The sequence below is a fragment of the Lepidochelys olivacea genome (assembly GCF_965140295.1).
Source record: "Lepidochelys olivacea isolate rLepOli2 genome assembly, chromosome: 10".
NCBI lineage: Eukaryota > Metazoa > Chordata > Testudines > Cheloniidae > Lepidochelys > Lepidochelys olivacea.
The window spans coordinates 10,017,072-10,034,746 of NC_140420.1; the positions used below are offsets into that span (position 1 = coordinate 10,017,072).

At 47.3% G+C, this 17,675-nt stretch overlaps 1 protein-coding gene across 3 annotated transcripts in view; it reads left to right on the top strand.

The window, feature by feature from the left end:
* Positions 1-288: 288 nt before the first annotated feature.
* The window catches only part of RADIL (Rap associating with DIL domain), a 72,261-nt gene continuing 54,874 nt past the window's right edge, over positions 289-17,675 (top strand). Inside the window, exons 1-4 of one of the 3 annotated variants that reach the window (XM_084642255.1) lie at positions 289-420; positions 6,138-6,249; positions 10,938-11,147; positions 13,551-14,156. In XM_084642255.1, coding sequence (XP_084498381.1) covers positions 13,607-14,156 — 550 coding nt within the window. In that variant the 5' untranslated portion in view covers positions 289-420; positions 6,138-6,249; positions 10,938-11,147; positions 13,551-13,606. The remainder of the gene's footprint in view (positions 421-6,137; positions 6,250-10,937; positions 11,148-13,550; positions 14,157-17,675) is intronic. The other 2 variants (XM_084642254.1, XM_084642256.1) reach the window with 2 other exon arrangements.

The window sequence follows — 17,675 nt, forward strand, 5'->3', positions numbered from 1 at the left end:
TCAGTTACCCACCACTGACGTGCATCCACCTCTGGCGGGGAAGGCAGCAGCTGTACAGGAGACCCGCAGGCTCGGGCTAGGAGGCTGCTCGGTGCCTGTTTTGCACCTTCGCCGCGTGGGTCTGACAGAGGGGCCGGTTCGATACCCGGGCCATGCCTAGGGCTGGGCCGGTGCCCCCGGGACCCGCCGAGCTCGCCCCGCGGCCCCCCGGCCCGTGGCGCTGAGGATCCCGAAGGTGGCGCCCTGGAGCCGCGGAGCCGCCTCCTCTCCACGGCCATCTCCGCCCCGGCTGGCGGGACGTGAGCGCTCCGGGCTCGGCGGGGCTCGGCCAGCGCCGGCTCCTGCCCTCTACAGCCGGGCTGGCCGGGGCGGGGAGCCGCGGCAGCGAAGAGGCGCCCGACGAGACCCCGGCCAGGGACGGTGAGTAACGACTTGGGGGGCGCGGAGCCTGCAGAGTGCCCCGGGCAAGGGCAGGGGCCAGCCCGGGGCAGGGGCAAGGGCGAGCCTGGGGCAGGGGAGAGCCTGGGGCAGGCTGAGCTGGGGGGGACCCACTCAAGTGGCTTCAAGTTGAGGAGCCAGAGACCGAAAAAGGGGGGCGAGGGAGACAGAAGACCCCCCCCCCGGGGGGGATGGCAGCAGGGCTCCCCTAGGGCTGGGGGCAAGCAGCCAGCGAGAGGCAGACAGACAGACAGACATGCGGGCACACACACGCTTGCGGGGCAGCCTGGCACACGGACCCTGGAGAGGCTGACAGGCATCGAGAGAGACGCAAACACCCGCTGGGCGAGACACCGACAAGCAGCCAGAGCGAGCCAAGGAGACACGCAGGCACTGGGATGGGCAGCCGGACCGACAGACACAATGTGAAAGAAAGGAGCAGCCCACTGGCTTGCAGCGATCCGCCCTTCCTGAGAAGGGTCCCAGCAAACCCCCACATAGCCGGCACCGCGAAGGCAGGGAGGCTGGCCCCAGAACTCTGCTAGCCCTGGGATATTTGTTTTCCTTCCCTTAGAAAGTGAAGCCAGAGAGCCAGAGTTGAGGCTTGTCTGGTTGCCATTGGAGACCAAACCTGCCCTGCTGCCTTGCAAATAACACCAGCCTGTAAAGAAGCAAACCTGATGGTTTGGTGGGGGAATCCTGCTGCTTTTCTACTCCCCCGCCAAACAACCCATTTCACCCACTTTCAGGGTCTCGCCCATCCCAGAATGTCTGGCTTTAGCAGGAAAATGTTTGCAATACAATTGCCCCCCCCCAGCAATTTCTGTCGGAGTTTAAGTAACTTCAGTAAATCATGAAGAAAATGCAGGGGAGTTAGTCAGTTGCTCTGGGATTGCCTACTTCCAGCGCTGTGCAGGATCAGTTCATAATTTTTCCAGTGATAATTAAGAACTCCTCATTAGACAGTCCACTGAGCGTGAAAGCGAGCAGAAAGCAAACACACACACTTTAAAATCCAGTTCTTGCATACAGTACACAGGGTTGTCATTTGTACATGGGCATTACTGCAGGGACAGTACGTATATGGGCCTGAGCAAAACTCCTTTTTAAAAGATTCATATTAAGACCCCTGTTGACTTCAGCCGGAGTAGAACATGCTCTGCAATTTGTAGGATCAGGCCCCCGATTTTTATCATCTGTTCAAGTAGTGCCCTGGCTGTAGGTAGCAGTTGACAAACTTGTGGTAAGATGTGGGCAAGGAACCATCATTTTGTTCTGTGGTTTTACAGCGCCTAGCACAGTGAGGCAGTTGCCCATGCCTCAGATGCCTAGGTGCTGCTGAAATATAAATTAATAATAGTAGTAATAATTAATAATGCTTTGAGGAGTTTAATGCCCAATCCAACTTTGGCTGAAGTCGGTGGCAAGACTCCTGTTCACTTCACTGGGAGTTGGATCAGGCCCTAAATATGACAGATGCAAAACAATTGATTAACTATCAGTCTCTAAATGACAGACTTGATAGTAACACCCTGGAGAGAGGAGGGGGCTGCTTTCCTCACTACAGAGGCATTTCCAGAGGTGTCCCTGCAGTCCCTGTGCACTGAATCTGAACTCTTCCAGTTAGGAACTGGCAGCTGAGTCTCAAACCTGTGAGTCTTCCTGTTTTCTCTTCAAGTCTTTATTGCCATACTAAATGTTCCCTTATTCTGAATAAGCAAAAGAATTTTCCATCTGACATCTGATTGGAGAAACAACCAACTAGTCCAACCTTTCTTATTTGACTCAGCTTACCCACTTGCCACCATAGGCTCAAAATCTCTCACCCTATCGGAAGTTAATCACAGAGTCAGTTTGAGTGATGATTTTTATTTTCTTCAATTTCACTCCCATCCCTATTATACAGGCTGAAGGTGAGGCCAGGGGACACCTCACCAAAGCAAATGGTCTGCCTAAGCTCACTTTACATTGGGCTTGGATCTGTAGAGGGTCAGGATTTAATAGTCAAGGGATGTAAGTCTAAATCTCTGGGTCCACAATCTTCTCATTTCCTTTGCCTTTGGAGTTATAATTTGTTCCACATTGTAGTGTTGGAGCCAGCCCTCAATCCGCCCACAGTGTCTGTGCTGCTCTCTGCCTGAGGCTGCGACTCTGGTTTCCATTTAAGAAAGGAAATTCTGCAAATAGGGACCTGAGATAAATAGCCTCACTGGTTGTATTTCTTGGACAGTTAAATCTGAAATAAACAGCACACATGCATGTGCAATAGGCCAGCACAGCCACCTTCGCATTGTTGTGTGTAACCTGCATGCTCTGGGATAAACACGGGGGAAATTCAAGAAGGCTGGAAGAGTGCTAATATTGTGCCAATATTCAAAAAGGGCAAGCGATATGACCCAGGTAACTGTAGGCTGATCAGTTGGACATCAGACCCAGGCAAAATAATGGAAAAGCTGATACGGGTTCAGTTGATAAAGAATTAAATGATAGGAATATAATTAATGCCAGTCAACATTGTTTCATGGAAGATAGATCTTGTCAAATAAACCTTCATTCTTTGAGGAGATGACAAGTTTGGTTGATAAAGATAACTGCATAGATATAATATACGTACATTTTTGTAAGGCATTTGACTTAGTACTGCACAACATACTGAGAAACAAATTAGCACTCTATAGCGTCAATAAAGCACACATTAAATGGATTAAGAACTGGCTAACTGACAGCTTTTGAAAAGTAGTTGTCAGGAGGGGATCATCATTGTATTTCTAGAGGGGTTTTGCAGCCCCTTCAGTACAGTACTAGGCTTGATGCTAGCCAGTACTTGCATCAGTGATCTGGAAATAAATATAAAATCACGGCTTATAAAATTTGCAACTAAGACAAAGATTGGCAAAGAGAAATGACCAGGCAGGTAGGCAGGCCTACAGAACAATCTGGATTGCTTGGTAAACTGGGCCCATTCAAGTAAAGTATGTTTTAATATAGCCAAATGCAGAGTTATACATGTAGGAACAAGGAAGGCAGGCAATACCTCCAGAATGGGAGACTGTAGTCTGGAAGGCAGTGACTCTGAAAAGGGTTTAGGGGTCTGTAGACAGGCAACTGAGGGTGAACTCTCTGTGATGCTGTGGCACAAATGGTTAATGCGATCCTTGGATGTATAAATGGGAGTAGTGAGTAGAAGTCAGGAGTGGGTTTTAACTCTGTACACAGCCTTGGTGAGACCAGTACTGGAATACTGTGTACAGTTCTGGTGTTGCGTTTTAAAAAGGGTGTTGAAAAATTGGAGCGAATGCAGGGGAAAAAACCACAAAAATGATTCGGAAGCTGAAGAAAATGCTTTACGGTGAGAGACTGGAAGAGCTCAATCTGGTCATTTTGTCAAAAAGAAGATTGAAAGATGACTTGATTGCAGTGTACGTGTACCTTCTTGGGAAGAAAATACGGGATACGAAAGAGTTCTTTATTCAAATAGAAGAAGGCATAACAAGAAAAGGTTCATAACAAGAACCAATGACTGAAGCTGAAGCTAGACAAATTCAAAGAGGAAATAAGGCACACATTTTTAGCAGTGGGGGATGATAAGCCATTGGAATAAGTTACCAAGGGAAGTCAGGGATTCCCATCTCTGATGTCTTCAGATTACGAATGGCTGCATTTCTGGAAGATGGACTTTACCCAAACATGAGTTACTGGGCTGTGTACAGGGGTAACTGGGTCAAATCTAATAGCCTGTGAGATACAGGAGGTCAGACCCGATGATTTAGTGGCCCCTTCTGGCCTTAAACTCTGTGAACCTATGACAAAGATTATTTCTCGGCACTGACTACCTCTTTCTAAGGCCAGGTCTCCACTACAGACTTATAGCGGTATAACTACGTCGTTCAGGGGTGTGAAAAACCCACACCCCTGAGTGACGTACTTATACTGACCTAACCCCCAGTGTAGACAGGGCTTCTCCTGTCACCACAGCTATTGCCTCTCGTGGAGGTGGACTGACTACGCTGACGGGAAGAGCTCTCCCATCGGCGTAGAAGCTTAAGTGCTACAGCGGCGCAGCTGCACCACTGATGTACCGGTTTCAGTGTAGACCCGCCCTAAGACACATTGACCAGGTCAGAAGCTGCTGCTTCAACAGGGGTCTCTTTTCAGTTCTGTTTTTCAGTTTGTCATGTTTTAACAAGTATGGGAAAGCAGAGGGCTGGCTATGAATGCCTGGGCTGCCCTCCTTCATATAGAAAGACACGGCAAAATAGAACAAGCCGAGGACGAAAATCTTTGAGTGGGTTAAAAATATGTAGCGCTCCCCAGGGGGAATTCCAGGGGCGACTTGCTTTTCTCTGGGCAGGGTAGCACCTTTGATGGACTATTGGGCGGATCTGTTAGCGAGACCCACTAGCATATTTGACTCTCTCTACCTGTTGAGCCTGGCATGTTTTTTTACAGGCTAAAAGGGGAAGAGCTGAAGGAAATGTGTTCCTTCCTGACCCTGCACTCTCTGGAAGTCTTTTCCCAACTTTGTCCCCTTATGATCTTGGAGTAGTGCTGCTGGGATTTTGAATGAGCTGCTAGCCCTGGTGTAGCGGTCTGTGATCCCAAGAGGTGATAGCATCCCTTGTAATTCATCTAAGAATGTGTCCACAGACCTGTTTCTCTCCAGTATTGCTCAGGCTCCTGTCATCACAGTATCTAAGCAATAGCCACCAACTAAAGATAGCAGTGAGCCTGCGGAAAGAGGGCTCTGTGCTCGCTGTCTCCCCTCATTCCCTTTTTCTCACCTTCCCTTCCTTCCTCTCCTATAATGCTTCCTTCTTGCCTTGCCTTTCTCTCCCCCTTCCTCACCCTCTGTGCCTTTGGGGTAGACTCTGCTAACTGGACAAGGCTTTGTTAGAGAAGTCAGTCTTACATTTAGACTTGAACGTGATCGGGCTCTGTCTCAATCTAACTTACCCTGCTAAGGAGATCACACTGCTGAGAAAGGCCTTGGTATCAGACTCTCAGCCAATCCAGCTGCAGCACCCTTGTCGAGTGTAGTTGTCCCGGTGGGTCATGGCTGGACAAGCAAGTGTACAGCCATATCAGTCGCCAGCTCACCATCTACCTGTCAGCTCATGGGCCACCTTCATCTGCAGGTTTAGCCCATGGAGACTACAGGCCCCAGCATGCCATGCTCTGGCTACTTGGATCAAGATGGAGAAGAGTAGCTGGATACTAAATATGAGGGCACCTGTGAGTAGTACTGTAGAGAGGTACTTTAGCCCCTGCGCCAAAGATGAAAGAACAGCTCCACCGGGGGTGCTATTATATCCACAAGCCGCTGATATATTTCAGGTTTCAGAGTAGCAGCCGTGTTAGTCTGTATTCGCAAAAAGAAAAGGAGTACATTGGCACCTTAGAGACTAACCAATTTATTTGAGCATGAGCTTTCGTGAGCTACAGCTCACTTCATCGGATTCAGGAGCTGTAGCTCACGAAAGCTTATGCTTAAATAAATTTGTTAGTCTCTAAGGTGCCACTAGTCCTCCTTTTCTTTTTGATATATTTCGGTAGAGCAGTCCTGTGTCTCTTATATACACATAAGCCATCACATCACACTACCGCTGGAGGACTAGAGGATATAATTGAATGGCTCTTGCAGATGTTTGTAACTGGGGTGAAAGCAAAATGATGTTCTCTATTTTCCTGTCCTGTTTCAGAAGTGGGAGGAACAAGTTTCTGTGAAAATGAATAATGCAGGGGAAGCTGCAGGGTTTGCTATGAAGAGGAGAATAAGTGACTGAAAGAAAGCGATGTGAAAAGAATGGTAAGGTAAGTAAAGGTCTTTAAATAGGCACCAGGAGACACTTAGCTGGAACATTTGGGACAGGCTGCTAATGTTTAAAGTTACTGAGTGCTGATACAATGGGGGAGTAGGGATGCCACTCCGCCATAGGAAACTGTTCTTATGACTGCGTTTGGTACTAACAAAAACGAGGAGTCCTTGTGGCACCTTAGAGACTAACAAATTTATTTGGGCATAAGCTTTCGTGGGCTAGAACCCACTTCATTGGATGCCTGAAGTGAAAATACAGGAACAGATATAAATACATAACGGGAGCTGCCCAGCTGATTTTGGGATATTGCAATTATACCCCAACAAGCCTAAGTGACTATTAGATTTTGTGGTGTTTTATTTACAACACCATTGACCTGCTAATGATACATTGCTGTGCAGTGCTCAGATGGGAGGACATGTGTTGACCACATGAACATCAAATTAATTTGTTATGATCATTACCAAAACAGTTCAGAATAAATAATGGCATCATGGCAAGATGAATAGCCATCGTTGGTGTGGCTGGCCTGTGTGTTCCATGACATGCAAAGAGATGCCTAGATAGTTGATACAGATTCCTCTGAGAGGAAAAAACAAACCTCTGGCTGATTCCTTTATAGTTTTCAACAGTAAATGCCCCCCCAAAAATCTTGCTTTCTACTTTTGCATATGGCAAACGTTTGAAATGTCTGGAGCTGCCTACCTCTGCTGCAAGTTTTTTGTCCTCAAACAGTGCATGTTTTATAATAGCATAACAGTGGAACTGTACTGTAAGCACCAAGGAGATTTTGGGGATTTAGGTGCATGAGGTATTTAGGTGCACAAGTCCTAGTGACCCTCCATAAGGCTTGTGTGCCTAAATTGTTTAGGTGGTTTTGAACATTCTCCCCCCCACCCCCCCAATGACTCGGTAGACCTGGAGTTACTTTGTCACAGGTAATATGAGCTGAGGTGATCTTAGCTGAAACCTAGCCCCAGTGTTTGTTCTACTCCAAAGCTTATGCTGTAATAAATTGGTTAGTCTCTAAGGTGCCACAAGTACTCCTGTTCTTTTTACGGATACAGACTGACACGGCTGCTACTCTGAAACCTACTCCTCTCTGTTTAGTTTCTTATAAGATGCCCATGAGCATAGAGGTCTGGAAAGAGCATGTTTCATTATCACTCTATGTTGTCCCTTAGGCTCTGGGATGGACACAAGACCATATCTTATTTTGTATTTTGCAAAAAGCCATGATTTCTGGAGGGGCTGAACACCCGTCACTCCATTTAAAGTCAGTAAGTTCTCTGAGTTTTCGGCACATTGCAAACTGGAGCCTTTCCTGAACTACACACACAACAGTGAAATGACCATGCTTGGAGCCTCTTTGTATGGATGAAACACATTTTGCTCTGAAGTTTTGGGCCTCTGGAACTAGAGAAGCTGAGTTTGCGTAGGGCGTTCTACAGAAAGAACACAAAAGTTGCTGCGTTCTAAACAATGTAGTTAACATTCAGATGGGCACTTTAAAAAGTACAGCTGGTTTTAGCTGCCCACGTTTGGGGCTTGAAGGAATTGGTTTCTGCAGCTGGAAGTGTCACAAAGTTGTATAGGTGCTGAAGGGAGTTTTGCACTGATGAGATTAGCTGGGAAAATATTCAGCTATCTGGATGCTCTAAATGATTCTTACATAAAAGTTATTTTCTCTCTCACTCGCTCATCTGTCAGTGGAGTCTTTCGGGCAGACTCCTAGGGCTGGTCTACACTAGAAAGTTAGGTCTATCTAGCTACGTCGCTCAGGGGTGTGAAAAATTCACACCCATCAGAGATAGAATCATAGAATATCAGGGTTGGAAGGGACCTCAGGAGGTCATCTAGTCCAACCCCTGCTCAAAAGCAGGACCAATCCCCAATTAAATCATTCCAGCCAGGGCTTTGTTGATTTAATTAAGATGTAGTTAAGCTGACCTAAGCCCCAGTGTTGACACCATTAGGTCGACGGAAGAATTCTTCTGTCGATTATGTACTGCCTCTCAGGGAGGTGGATTTACTACAGCGACAGAAGAGGGTCTACACTGTGTGCGCTACAGTGCTAGAGTGGTGCAGCTACGCCGAGCTGCATCAATTTTTCTTCTGTCCTTTTCCAGAATCCCTTTGCCATGGTCCAGCAATCTATTGCTAGTGAGGGCTGATTGGACCTTCCTAGGTAGAGTTGGGCAAGGAACAATTTTCCCATCCCGCAAGGGTTTTTGACGTTTAAAGATTTTTTCTGTCCCATAACGGAATGAAAAGCAAAGTTTTGTGAACCAATAATAATAATAATAAAATTGCAGTTTGGTCAGTCAAAATGTTTTGTTTTGATTTTGACCATTTAAAAAACATGTTTAACCTTTTCGGTATAAATTGAAATTTCAAAATGAAAAGTCATTTCAAGTAGATACATTGAAACTTTTTTATAATGCCCAAATGGGATGTTTTGACAGTTTTGAAACTTTCTTCAAATAATGTTCAAACTGGGAGATTTATCGTAACCAGCCCCTTTCCTGCAAATGGTTTCAATGAATCAACACTTCCCAATGAGAACAAATTTTGTTGGAAAATTACGGACCCTCTCTGATCCTAAGGGCTTGTGAAAGTTGGTCCTCAATCAGCCAGGTAGGGTCACTTTTGAATGACCCAAGACTTACTCTCCTCGTGGCTTGAGCCCATAGCTACAGCAATGCTCCTGAGAAATGTTATTTTAGTGAATGCCAAACTTGGGTTTTAAATCAGAGCTGACGGTCACGTTCTAAATCGAGGGAAGAAGAACGGTCTTGTGGATTATTATTATTTAACATTTCTATGGCACTACATGACAATTCATGAGTTCTGGGTTCTAATCCCATCTCTGCCACAAACTTCCTGTGCCTCAGTTTTCCCATTTGTGAGATGGAGGAAAATAGTATTTCCCTACCTCAAAGGGATATAGGAAGAATAAATTCATTAATATTTGACAGGTTTCAGAGTAGCAGCTGTGTTAGTCTGTTACCCGCAAAAAAGAAAAGGAGGACTTGTGGCACCTTAGAGACTAACAGATTTATTTGAGCATAAGCTTTTGTGAGCTACAGCTCACTTCATCGGATGCATTCAGTGGAAAATACAGTATGCATCCGATGAAGTGAGCTGTAGCTCACGAAAGCTCATGCTCAAATAAAATTGTTAGTCTCTAAGGTGTCACAAGTACTCCTATTAATACTTGAGGCGCTTAGATGTTATGATGAGCCTCATAGATAAATCAATACAAATCATAAAATACAGCAAACCGAGCCCCAGAGATTATATGTATATTTTTCAAGCCAAATACTGCATCCGTTTTAACTGACAAGGCACTGCAGTTCAACTCCCGGGGCCGGCCCGGGCTAGCTGACTGGGCTCGGGCTGCGGGGCTGTTAAATTGCAGTGTAGGTGTTCAGGCGCGGGCTGTAGGGTCCCGGAGCCCGGGCTCCAGCCTGAGCCTGAATGTCTGCACCACAGGGTTACAGCCCCGCACCCCGAACCCCAGAAGTCTGAGTCAGCTGACACAGGCCGGCCCTGGGTGTTTAACTGCAGCCTTGACATACCCTGACTGTCTCTCTGTCCTATTTCCTCATCTGTTAAATGCGGATGATAAAACTTCCTTTCCCCAACCCTCTCTCTGCCTTGTGTATGTAGACTGTAAACTCTGGGGCAGGCGCTGTCCTTTTCTCTATATCTGTACAGTGCCTAGCACGATGGGGCCTGATTTGGGGGCTGCTGTAATCATGCATTTAGGCCACAAATCCATCTGGGTTCACACCAGACCTGGAGCTGAGTGTGCGTTTGTGTGTGTGTGTGTAGTGGGGGATTCACCCCTTTCTAATGCTCTGCTGCCTTCATTCCTATGGAGAACTCTTCCTCCCTGCAATGGACCAATCCCATCGCTCAGTGCTTTGGGACTGACTCACTTTTTTTGTTTGACCACCTGTCAGGTTTTGCCATTATTAATTGCCTGCCTGAGGGAGAGACCTTTCAGGGAGCCTGTTGCTCTTGGCTGCTGCTGCTACTCCAGCAGGGAAAGTCACCTCTCTGCCTTGGAGCAGGAGGGGAAAGGGAAAGTGTTTTTTCCCCTTTCTGTTTCTTGCTTTGTTTCTTTCTGAGCCAAATCACTGCAAAGGTAAATGCTATTACAGATTCAGGGGAGACTGTCGGACTCAGGATTGGAAATAAGATATTACCCCGGAGCGGAAGGCATGGTCCTGTGCTCATAGCTGCAGACTGGAAGTCACCAGTTCTGTGTTAGAGCCACTGACCTTGCACAAATCATGTAATCTTTCTGTGCCTCAATTGCCTCATCCGCTTCACCCCAGGAAGGGATGGGGAGGGGCCAAGTCACCTGTGAGTTAATGGGGAAAGCGGTCTGCCTCTCTGCCTCCTTTTGCCCTGGGTGCCCAGATGGCTCTTATAAGGGGCAGTGATGTGATGTGAGCAGTATGTGGAAGGTGATAAGGGAGGACAGGGCATGAGAAGGAGCATCAGTAAGGCTGTTTGGGAGCAGGGGAAGGGGGTCACACTGCGGCTAGAGCTGGGTGGGATATGTGTATGTGTGCAGACTGAATGGGAGAAGTCAGAGAGATTATACCTTGGAGAAGTTCCCACTGCTCACAAAAAACAATAAGATCAGAAGGTGACCTCTTCCATTAGCAGCAGGGGCGCTTTCCCATCCTGGGCTGGAAGGTGGTTTGGAGTCTGTCCAGTGCCGATGGACAATCTTTCTGATAACGTGCGCGCTCTTCTTGGATACTGTGAAGACCTGACAGAAATAGCATCATCTACGGCAGGCGAAGTGGCCCTGTAGATCGGGCACATGTCTCAGTCTCATTCCTACTCTGCTGCTGATTTACTATATGAAATTAGGTAAGTCCCCTGGCCTCTCTTTGCCTCTATTACAACAGTGGTTCTCAACCAGGGGTACACATACTTCTGGGGGTACGTGGAGGTCTTCCAGGGGGTGCACCAACTCATCTAGATATTGCCCTAGTTTTACAACAGGCTCCATTAAAAGCACTAGCGAAGTCAGTACAGACTAAAATTTCATACGGACAACAGCTTGTTTAAACTGCTCTATGTACTGTACACTGAAATGTAAGTACAATATTTATATTCCAGTTGATTTATTTTATAATTATATGGTAAAAATGCAATTTTTTAGCAATTTTTCAGTAATAATGAGCTGTGACACTTCTGTATTTTTATGTCTGGTTTTGTAAGCAAGTAGTTTTTAAGTGAGGTGAAACTTGGCGTACGCAGGACAAACCAGACTCCTGAAAGGGGTACAGTGGTCTGGAAAGGTTGAGAGCCACTATAGTACAGTATTAATAAAAGAGGAATAATGCGGCCTCTCCATCTTTGTAAAGTGCTCTGAGATCTGTGGAGGAGATGTGTTCTGTATAGGTGCTAACTGTGGTTGATGATGATGATTGATGTCTGCCTCCGAGGGAGGGTTACGAGATCCTTGAATGGAAAGCGCTCCAAGAGTGCAAAGTAGTAGTGATAATATAACATAGCAGTGCTAATTGTCTATATAGAACCTTTTGTCTGTAGGCTGCCATTTCACGCCCAGCCCAGGATACTAGTAACAACCTCGCTTAGTCGCTATCTGATGTCTGCTCAGTGTCTGCAGCAAAATGAGCTTCATGGCCTCATGCCTCAAGTGGCCACATTAAAGCCATATGGCCATCACAGCTGGCCCTGCTTGACGATGTTGTTGACAGCCTCAGCAGAGGCCAGGGACTGAATGGGGGATGTAGACTTAGGTGGTACCTCTCTCTTAGGTTTGATGCACAGTAGTAGGGTGGAGGAAGCTTGCCCTGGTACTGTCTGTGCTGTACCTGTTTTGGGATAAAGAGAAGCCTGTGGTTTCCAGGGTTGTCAGCCCGGCACCTTTCTCCAGCAGTAATGTCACACGCTGTTATCGCAGAGTGTAGGTCAAGTAGGAGGAGTGCGGAGACAAATAAAACTCCAAGTTCTGCCCTGTGTCCAGTGGAACAAATGCTCCTTCCATGCTTGCCCTTGATACAATCGCTCTTGGCATCATCAAGCTATTTAGCTACAAAGTGTTGTTGGGACTTTTATTGAAATCTCTTAAACCTAGGAAAGCATGTGTCCAGCAGTAACTCACATACTCACAGTTGCAATTGTGTGTCCATTCACGCATCAGGATTGTCACACTGTGCCTTGGTAGGAATGATCATGTTATAAATCAGCTGTTGGTTTAAAGTTGATAATTTATATAACAATATGTACCCAGATTTTTAAAGAATCGTCTATGTGAATGGGTGAGATGTTCTTGGAGGGGAAAAATTCACATCACAGGCCTACCAGAGACTGATCCTAATTTGTCCACCTACTGTAGGGTGATTCATAAAGTTAGAATCAGCACCTTAGGATATTTCTAGCTGTGCTTAGCCTTGGTGTAGATGCATAAGATGCTTTTCTCTTGCCAGATGTCTCTTGCCAGATCTCACTCGAGTCCTAATGTGAGAATGTGATTTTAAAATATAAATCTTTTATTTAAAAGTAGAGCTGCAAAATCTAAACTGAAATGTAGGGAAGCCCAGAAAATCTGTGCCAAATTCCCCCACTAACTGGCTATGACAGGCATTCAGCATAGAAATTTTCCTGTGAGGTGTCACCCAGTCTGCCACACATCACATTACCCCTTAAATATTACCCAGATACACATCTCGCAATGATTATGAGTATCGATAAATTAAAAGTTTTCACACATGCTACCCTTCATGGATAAATACCATGAAAGTGGTGTATTATGTGTAGTGAGTTTGTCAGGACTAAAGCAGGAGTTGGTTGTGAAGAACAGTAAACCCTTTGCCAATTGGCACCAATGAGCTTCTGTGTCACAATCTCCCCTTGTGTTCTAAGTGTAACGCAACTGCTGGGCTCTGCTTTTCTCTCGCCCTGAGAACATCTGCAGGGAAGCATGCGCTTGGCTAGCCAGGAGAGACATCCATTGGTCTATAAACCAAGGATGCTTGGTATAGCTCCAGATCAAATTCCTAGGGAAAATTCATCTCGGGTAATTCCACTGATTTCAGGGGTGAGGGATAAATTTGGCTCCTGCTGTCCTGTGTCACACGTGTAAACTCACAGCATCAGTCCTGCACTCTTCTTGCCATTCCAGAGATGACCGCATGTCCCCTCTGGGCCACAGTCCAGGCACGGGATCTTGGAGTCACTTCTGCTCCAGTTTGTTTGAAGGTTTCTGCTCATATGCTTGCTATTATCTCTGTTTCCCCTCAGCTGCAGAGTGAACAGAAACAAAAAAGGCAAATCAGCATTTTAAAGCCCTGTGTCCCATGACGACCTCACCCGCTATGTTCTATGGATCTTCGTCCGCCATGTCCTCACCTTCCAAAAACAAGCTTAAGCGTCCGAGCCGGATATTCTCTCAGGTCTTGTACCGGACGCTGAGCTACAAGGACCGTAGCTCGGTGTTGGCTTTCCCCCTTGCAAGCAGCGATGACCCAGCTGAACTTTCCACTCAGGTTTCAGCCCCTGGGGTCCTGAAGATATTTGGGGGCAACATCTGTGCGGGCACCAACTACAAGAGTGTCCTCGCCACGGGGAGCTCAAGTGCGCGGGAGCTGGTGAAGGAGGCATTGGAGCGCTATGGGCTGAGCAAGGTGGACGCTGGCCACTATGTGCTGTGTGATGTCATTGGGATGTTCAGCGGCTCTGAGAAGCAGTGGCAAACGGAAGGGTTGCGAGTCCTCGGTGATAATGAGAAGCCCCTTCTGATTCAGGACCTATGGAAGCCCAAGGAAGGGTTCTCCCGGCGTCTGGAGCTACGGAAGAGATCTGAGGTGGAGGAGCTGGCCGCGAGGGACGTAGACACGATCACGGCAGGTAAGAGCTGCATATAGGTGCTTAACTGAGCAAGGGCCATGGGGCGAGCTCTCGGCTCTTAATGTGGAGGAGTTGCCCCTGCCTTGTGCCAGACTAGTGATGGCGATATAGCCTGTAGTGGGCACTGAATCTCATGTTTTAGACAGCGAGTGCAGATCCTTAGCTGATATAAACAGGCCTAGCTCTGTTATCCTCAGCTGGTGTAAATGGGCGTGGCGGCATTAACATTAATCCATTTTATTACTTCCCACCCCCCTTTTTCTTCACATCAGTGGAGCTATGACAATTTACAGCAGCTGAGGATCTGGCCCTGGGAGCATTGTAGATCTTTCCTGAGCTGGCGATAGTTTATATTTATTGTAATGTGATATTGTGTCTCTGCCCAGAAACAGTCGCAATCTGGTGCACTCTGGGCTTTGTCAAAGGGCCTTACAGAGGTCCCAGTTCAGGTGCCCATCCCCGTGGGGGCCCAGAAGGCCTGATAGGTAGAGGAATCAGTAAATTTCCACTGTCCAAGAGGGCAGGCTATCAGTTTTAGGGATTCCGCTCCTTCCTGGGGACCCAGAGCTGTGTTCCGCAAGCTTCCTCTGCAATACCATGCAAGGGGAGTGCTGATGGGGGGACATGACCAGTGGATCCATGACTAAGGGGAATCAGTGTAGGGCGTAGGCACAGCTGCCATAGAGCCAGCTGTAGCCTGGAGGCTACAGTAACAGCCATAGGAGCAAGGGGGACCCTGTCCTATGCTGAGGATTCTCTTAGGCTTGGCATAGGGCCTAGGATTTGACCCAGAGGAACTGAACTCATTAGCATATTAGGAAAAACTTTCTAACTTTAAGGATAGTTAAACACTGGAACAGGTATTGTGGAAGGCTGTAGAATCCGCGTTTTGGAGGTATTAAGAAAAGGTTAGACAAACTCCTGTCAGGGATGGTCGAGGTATACTTAATCTTGCCTCGGCATGGGGGCCTGAACTCTTGAGATCCCTTCCAGCCCTATGTCTCTATGATTCTATGGCAATGCTGAATCTTAATGCTGAATCTCGCCTTTAATTGTATGTCAGCATTTTAGACTGTGCTTGTTTTCTGTCCCTCCGATCATAGTTAAATTAAATTATGATGCCATTTGGGAGCCTGCAGACTGTTTTGCTATTGGCTGAGTTCCCTGCCTCCCCTCTCCTCCATTCCCAAATAGGCTTTATGTTTATCAAGGGAAAAGCCTGAACCTGCAAGTTGAGCACTTACCTGATTTCATTACAGTTCCAGCAGGACTTATCCAATGGCGGGAGATCCTTAGCAAATTTTAGGAGCAATCAAATGAAATAAAGAGATAATGAGAGAAAACCAATGTGGGCCAAAACATACTCTGCATTATTGCCTATGGGTGGAAAGTGTAGATTAATTGTGAATCAGTGGGTCTGTAAAAGACCCAAGTGCAATGTAATGAAGCTCTGCTTTCCCTTACTGAATTAACACCCGCTGCTGGGGGATTAAAATCAAACTCGTCCTGTAATACATTGGATCACTGGAGTGTCCGAGCACCTGACCTCAGGTCATCAGAGATTGCTCTGACTAGGAGATACAGGATGGACTCTAATGCTTGGTTGGTATCTTCTCTGTCTGCAGTTCTCACAGCTCTTTTGCAGAGGAGATATGATATAGCTTCCTGTTAGTGTCACAGTTACCCCAGCAGGATATTATGTTATGGGGAGAGGTGCTAAGGAGAGGGTTAATGGTGAGTCCAAACACAGTCCTATTAGCCTGGGGTTCAGTGTACACGTATGCAAGCTGACTGAACTGAGTGAGGTGGCAGAGATGTAATTGGAAGCAGAACTGGGCATAGTATGTGCTGGTAGCTCTTCATTGTACCTATAGGAATCCACAATAGTTTGGTCTGGGTACAGAAGCACGGTTGGATGGACTTCCAGGCTTGGTGTTCTGTGAGGTTTCTATCCAAGCCCATTTTTGTTTTTAAAAAATGAAGAGGTGGCTATCAGAAGAGAGTGGCAGTTATATCAGACTATTGTGAAGAATTCTGTTAGGCAGGTGGCAAAGTCCATCCCTCTTCACAGGAGGCGAGAGATGATATCCTCACCACCAAGCATTCCTGCTCAGGTACCGTGGAGATGCTACAAGTACCTAGCTATATTTCCACCCTTTAATCGTAGCCGTGGGATACTACGGATGATAGCAAAATCTATAACCCAGTGGTTCTCAGCCTATTTACCATTGTGGGCTGCATATGCAGCTTTCTATGTGTTACGTGGGCCGCATCCACACAATATATATACTACCTGTATGGCCCTGAGGATATCACATAGGCTGCAGCTATGTGCTGATGGGGCCATAAGCAGCTTGTGGGCTGCAGGTTGAGAACGGCTGCTCTAACCGCTAAGGGAGAAGGAATTAACAGCCTGCTGCATCCACTGCTTAAGGGAATTGGGACGCTTTCCATTGGTTTTAATTGAAGTTGGATCGGGCCCAAACTGAACGAGTAAAGGAAATTCAGAGGGAAGCAGGCAGCTGTTTGCTTCACCGTGAGGTGCAAGTGTTTCAGGACTCATTGCTCGGCTTCTGTATAGTCCTGGGAAGGCTCCCATGTTTCAGGAAACCCATAAGTGTTGGGTGGTGCTATAAATTCAGCCCTTTCCTACCAGCAGTATCCGCCATTGCAGGAGTCCATTCTCTCTGAATAGGTAGAGGCCAGTCTTTCCGGAACATTGGGATAATGTTTCTTTGGCAGTCTTTAAGCAAGTCTTAATCCATTTTATCTCCCCTTTTAAAAGTAAACAGGATAACTGAGCTGGGAAACCAAGCACACACAAGCGAGGATACATGGCTGCCAGTGTGTCCTTGGGATGCAGCTCATTTACCATGTGCCTGTCTGCAAAGTCAAACCATATGGATGGGAGGTTTGGGGTGTCTTGTGTAACAACGATGTGAGGCATGTCTTGCAACTGGGTTCACATGGGCGGACTCCTCAGCAGATTTCGTTCTCTCCCTTCCCCATCTCCCCTAGGCTCCTCATCTGTCCCCACCCCCCAGGCTCCTTGTCCCAATCTACTCTTTCCACCCCACCCGGCTTTTGTCCTCTCTGCATTTAGGGCAGGCATCTTCCTCCTCTATGCTGCCTCAGAGCCAGCAGGAGGAACATTTAGAGCAGGGGTCTCAAACTCAAATGACCACGAGGGCCACATGAGGACTAGTACATTGACCCGAGGGCCGCATCACTGACACCCACCCTGCCGCCCTGGCCCCGCCCCCCCTCCACCCCTTCCATGAGGCCCTGCCCCTGCCCGCCTCTTCCCACCCTTCCCTGCCCCCATTCCAACCCCTTCCCCAAAATCTCCACCCCAACTCCGCCCCCTTCCTGCCCTCAGGGGGTGCAGGAGGGATGTGGGGTGTAGCGGGGGCACAGGGCAGGGAGTTGAGCTGCAGGAGGTGTGCAGGGAGCTCAGGGCAGGGAGTTGGGGTGTGGGGTGCAGGAGGGGTGAGGGGTGCAGCAGGGGGTCAGGGTGTG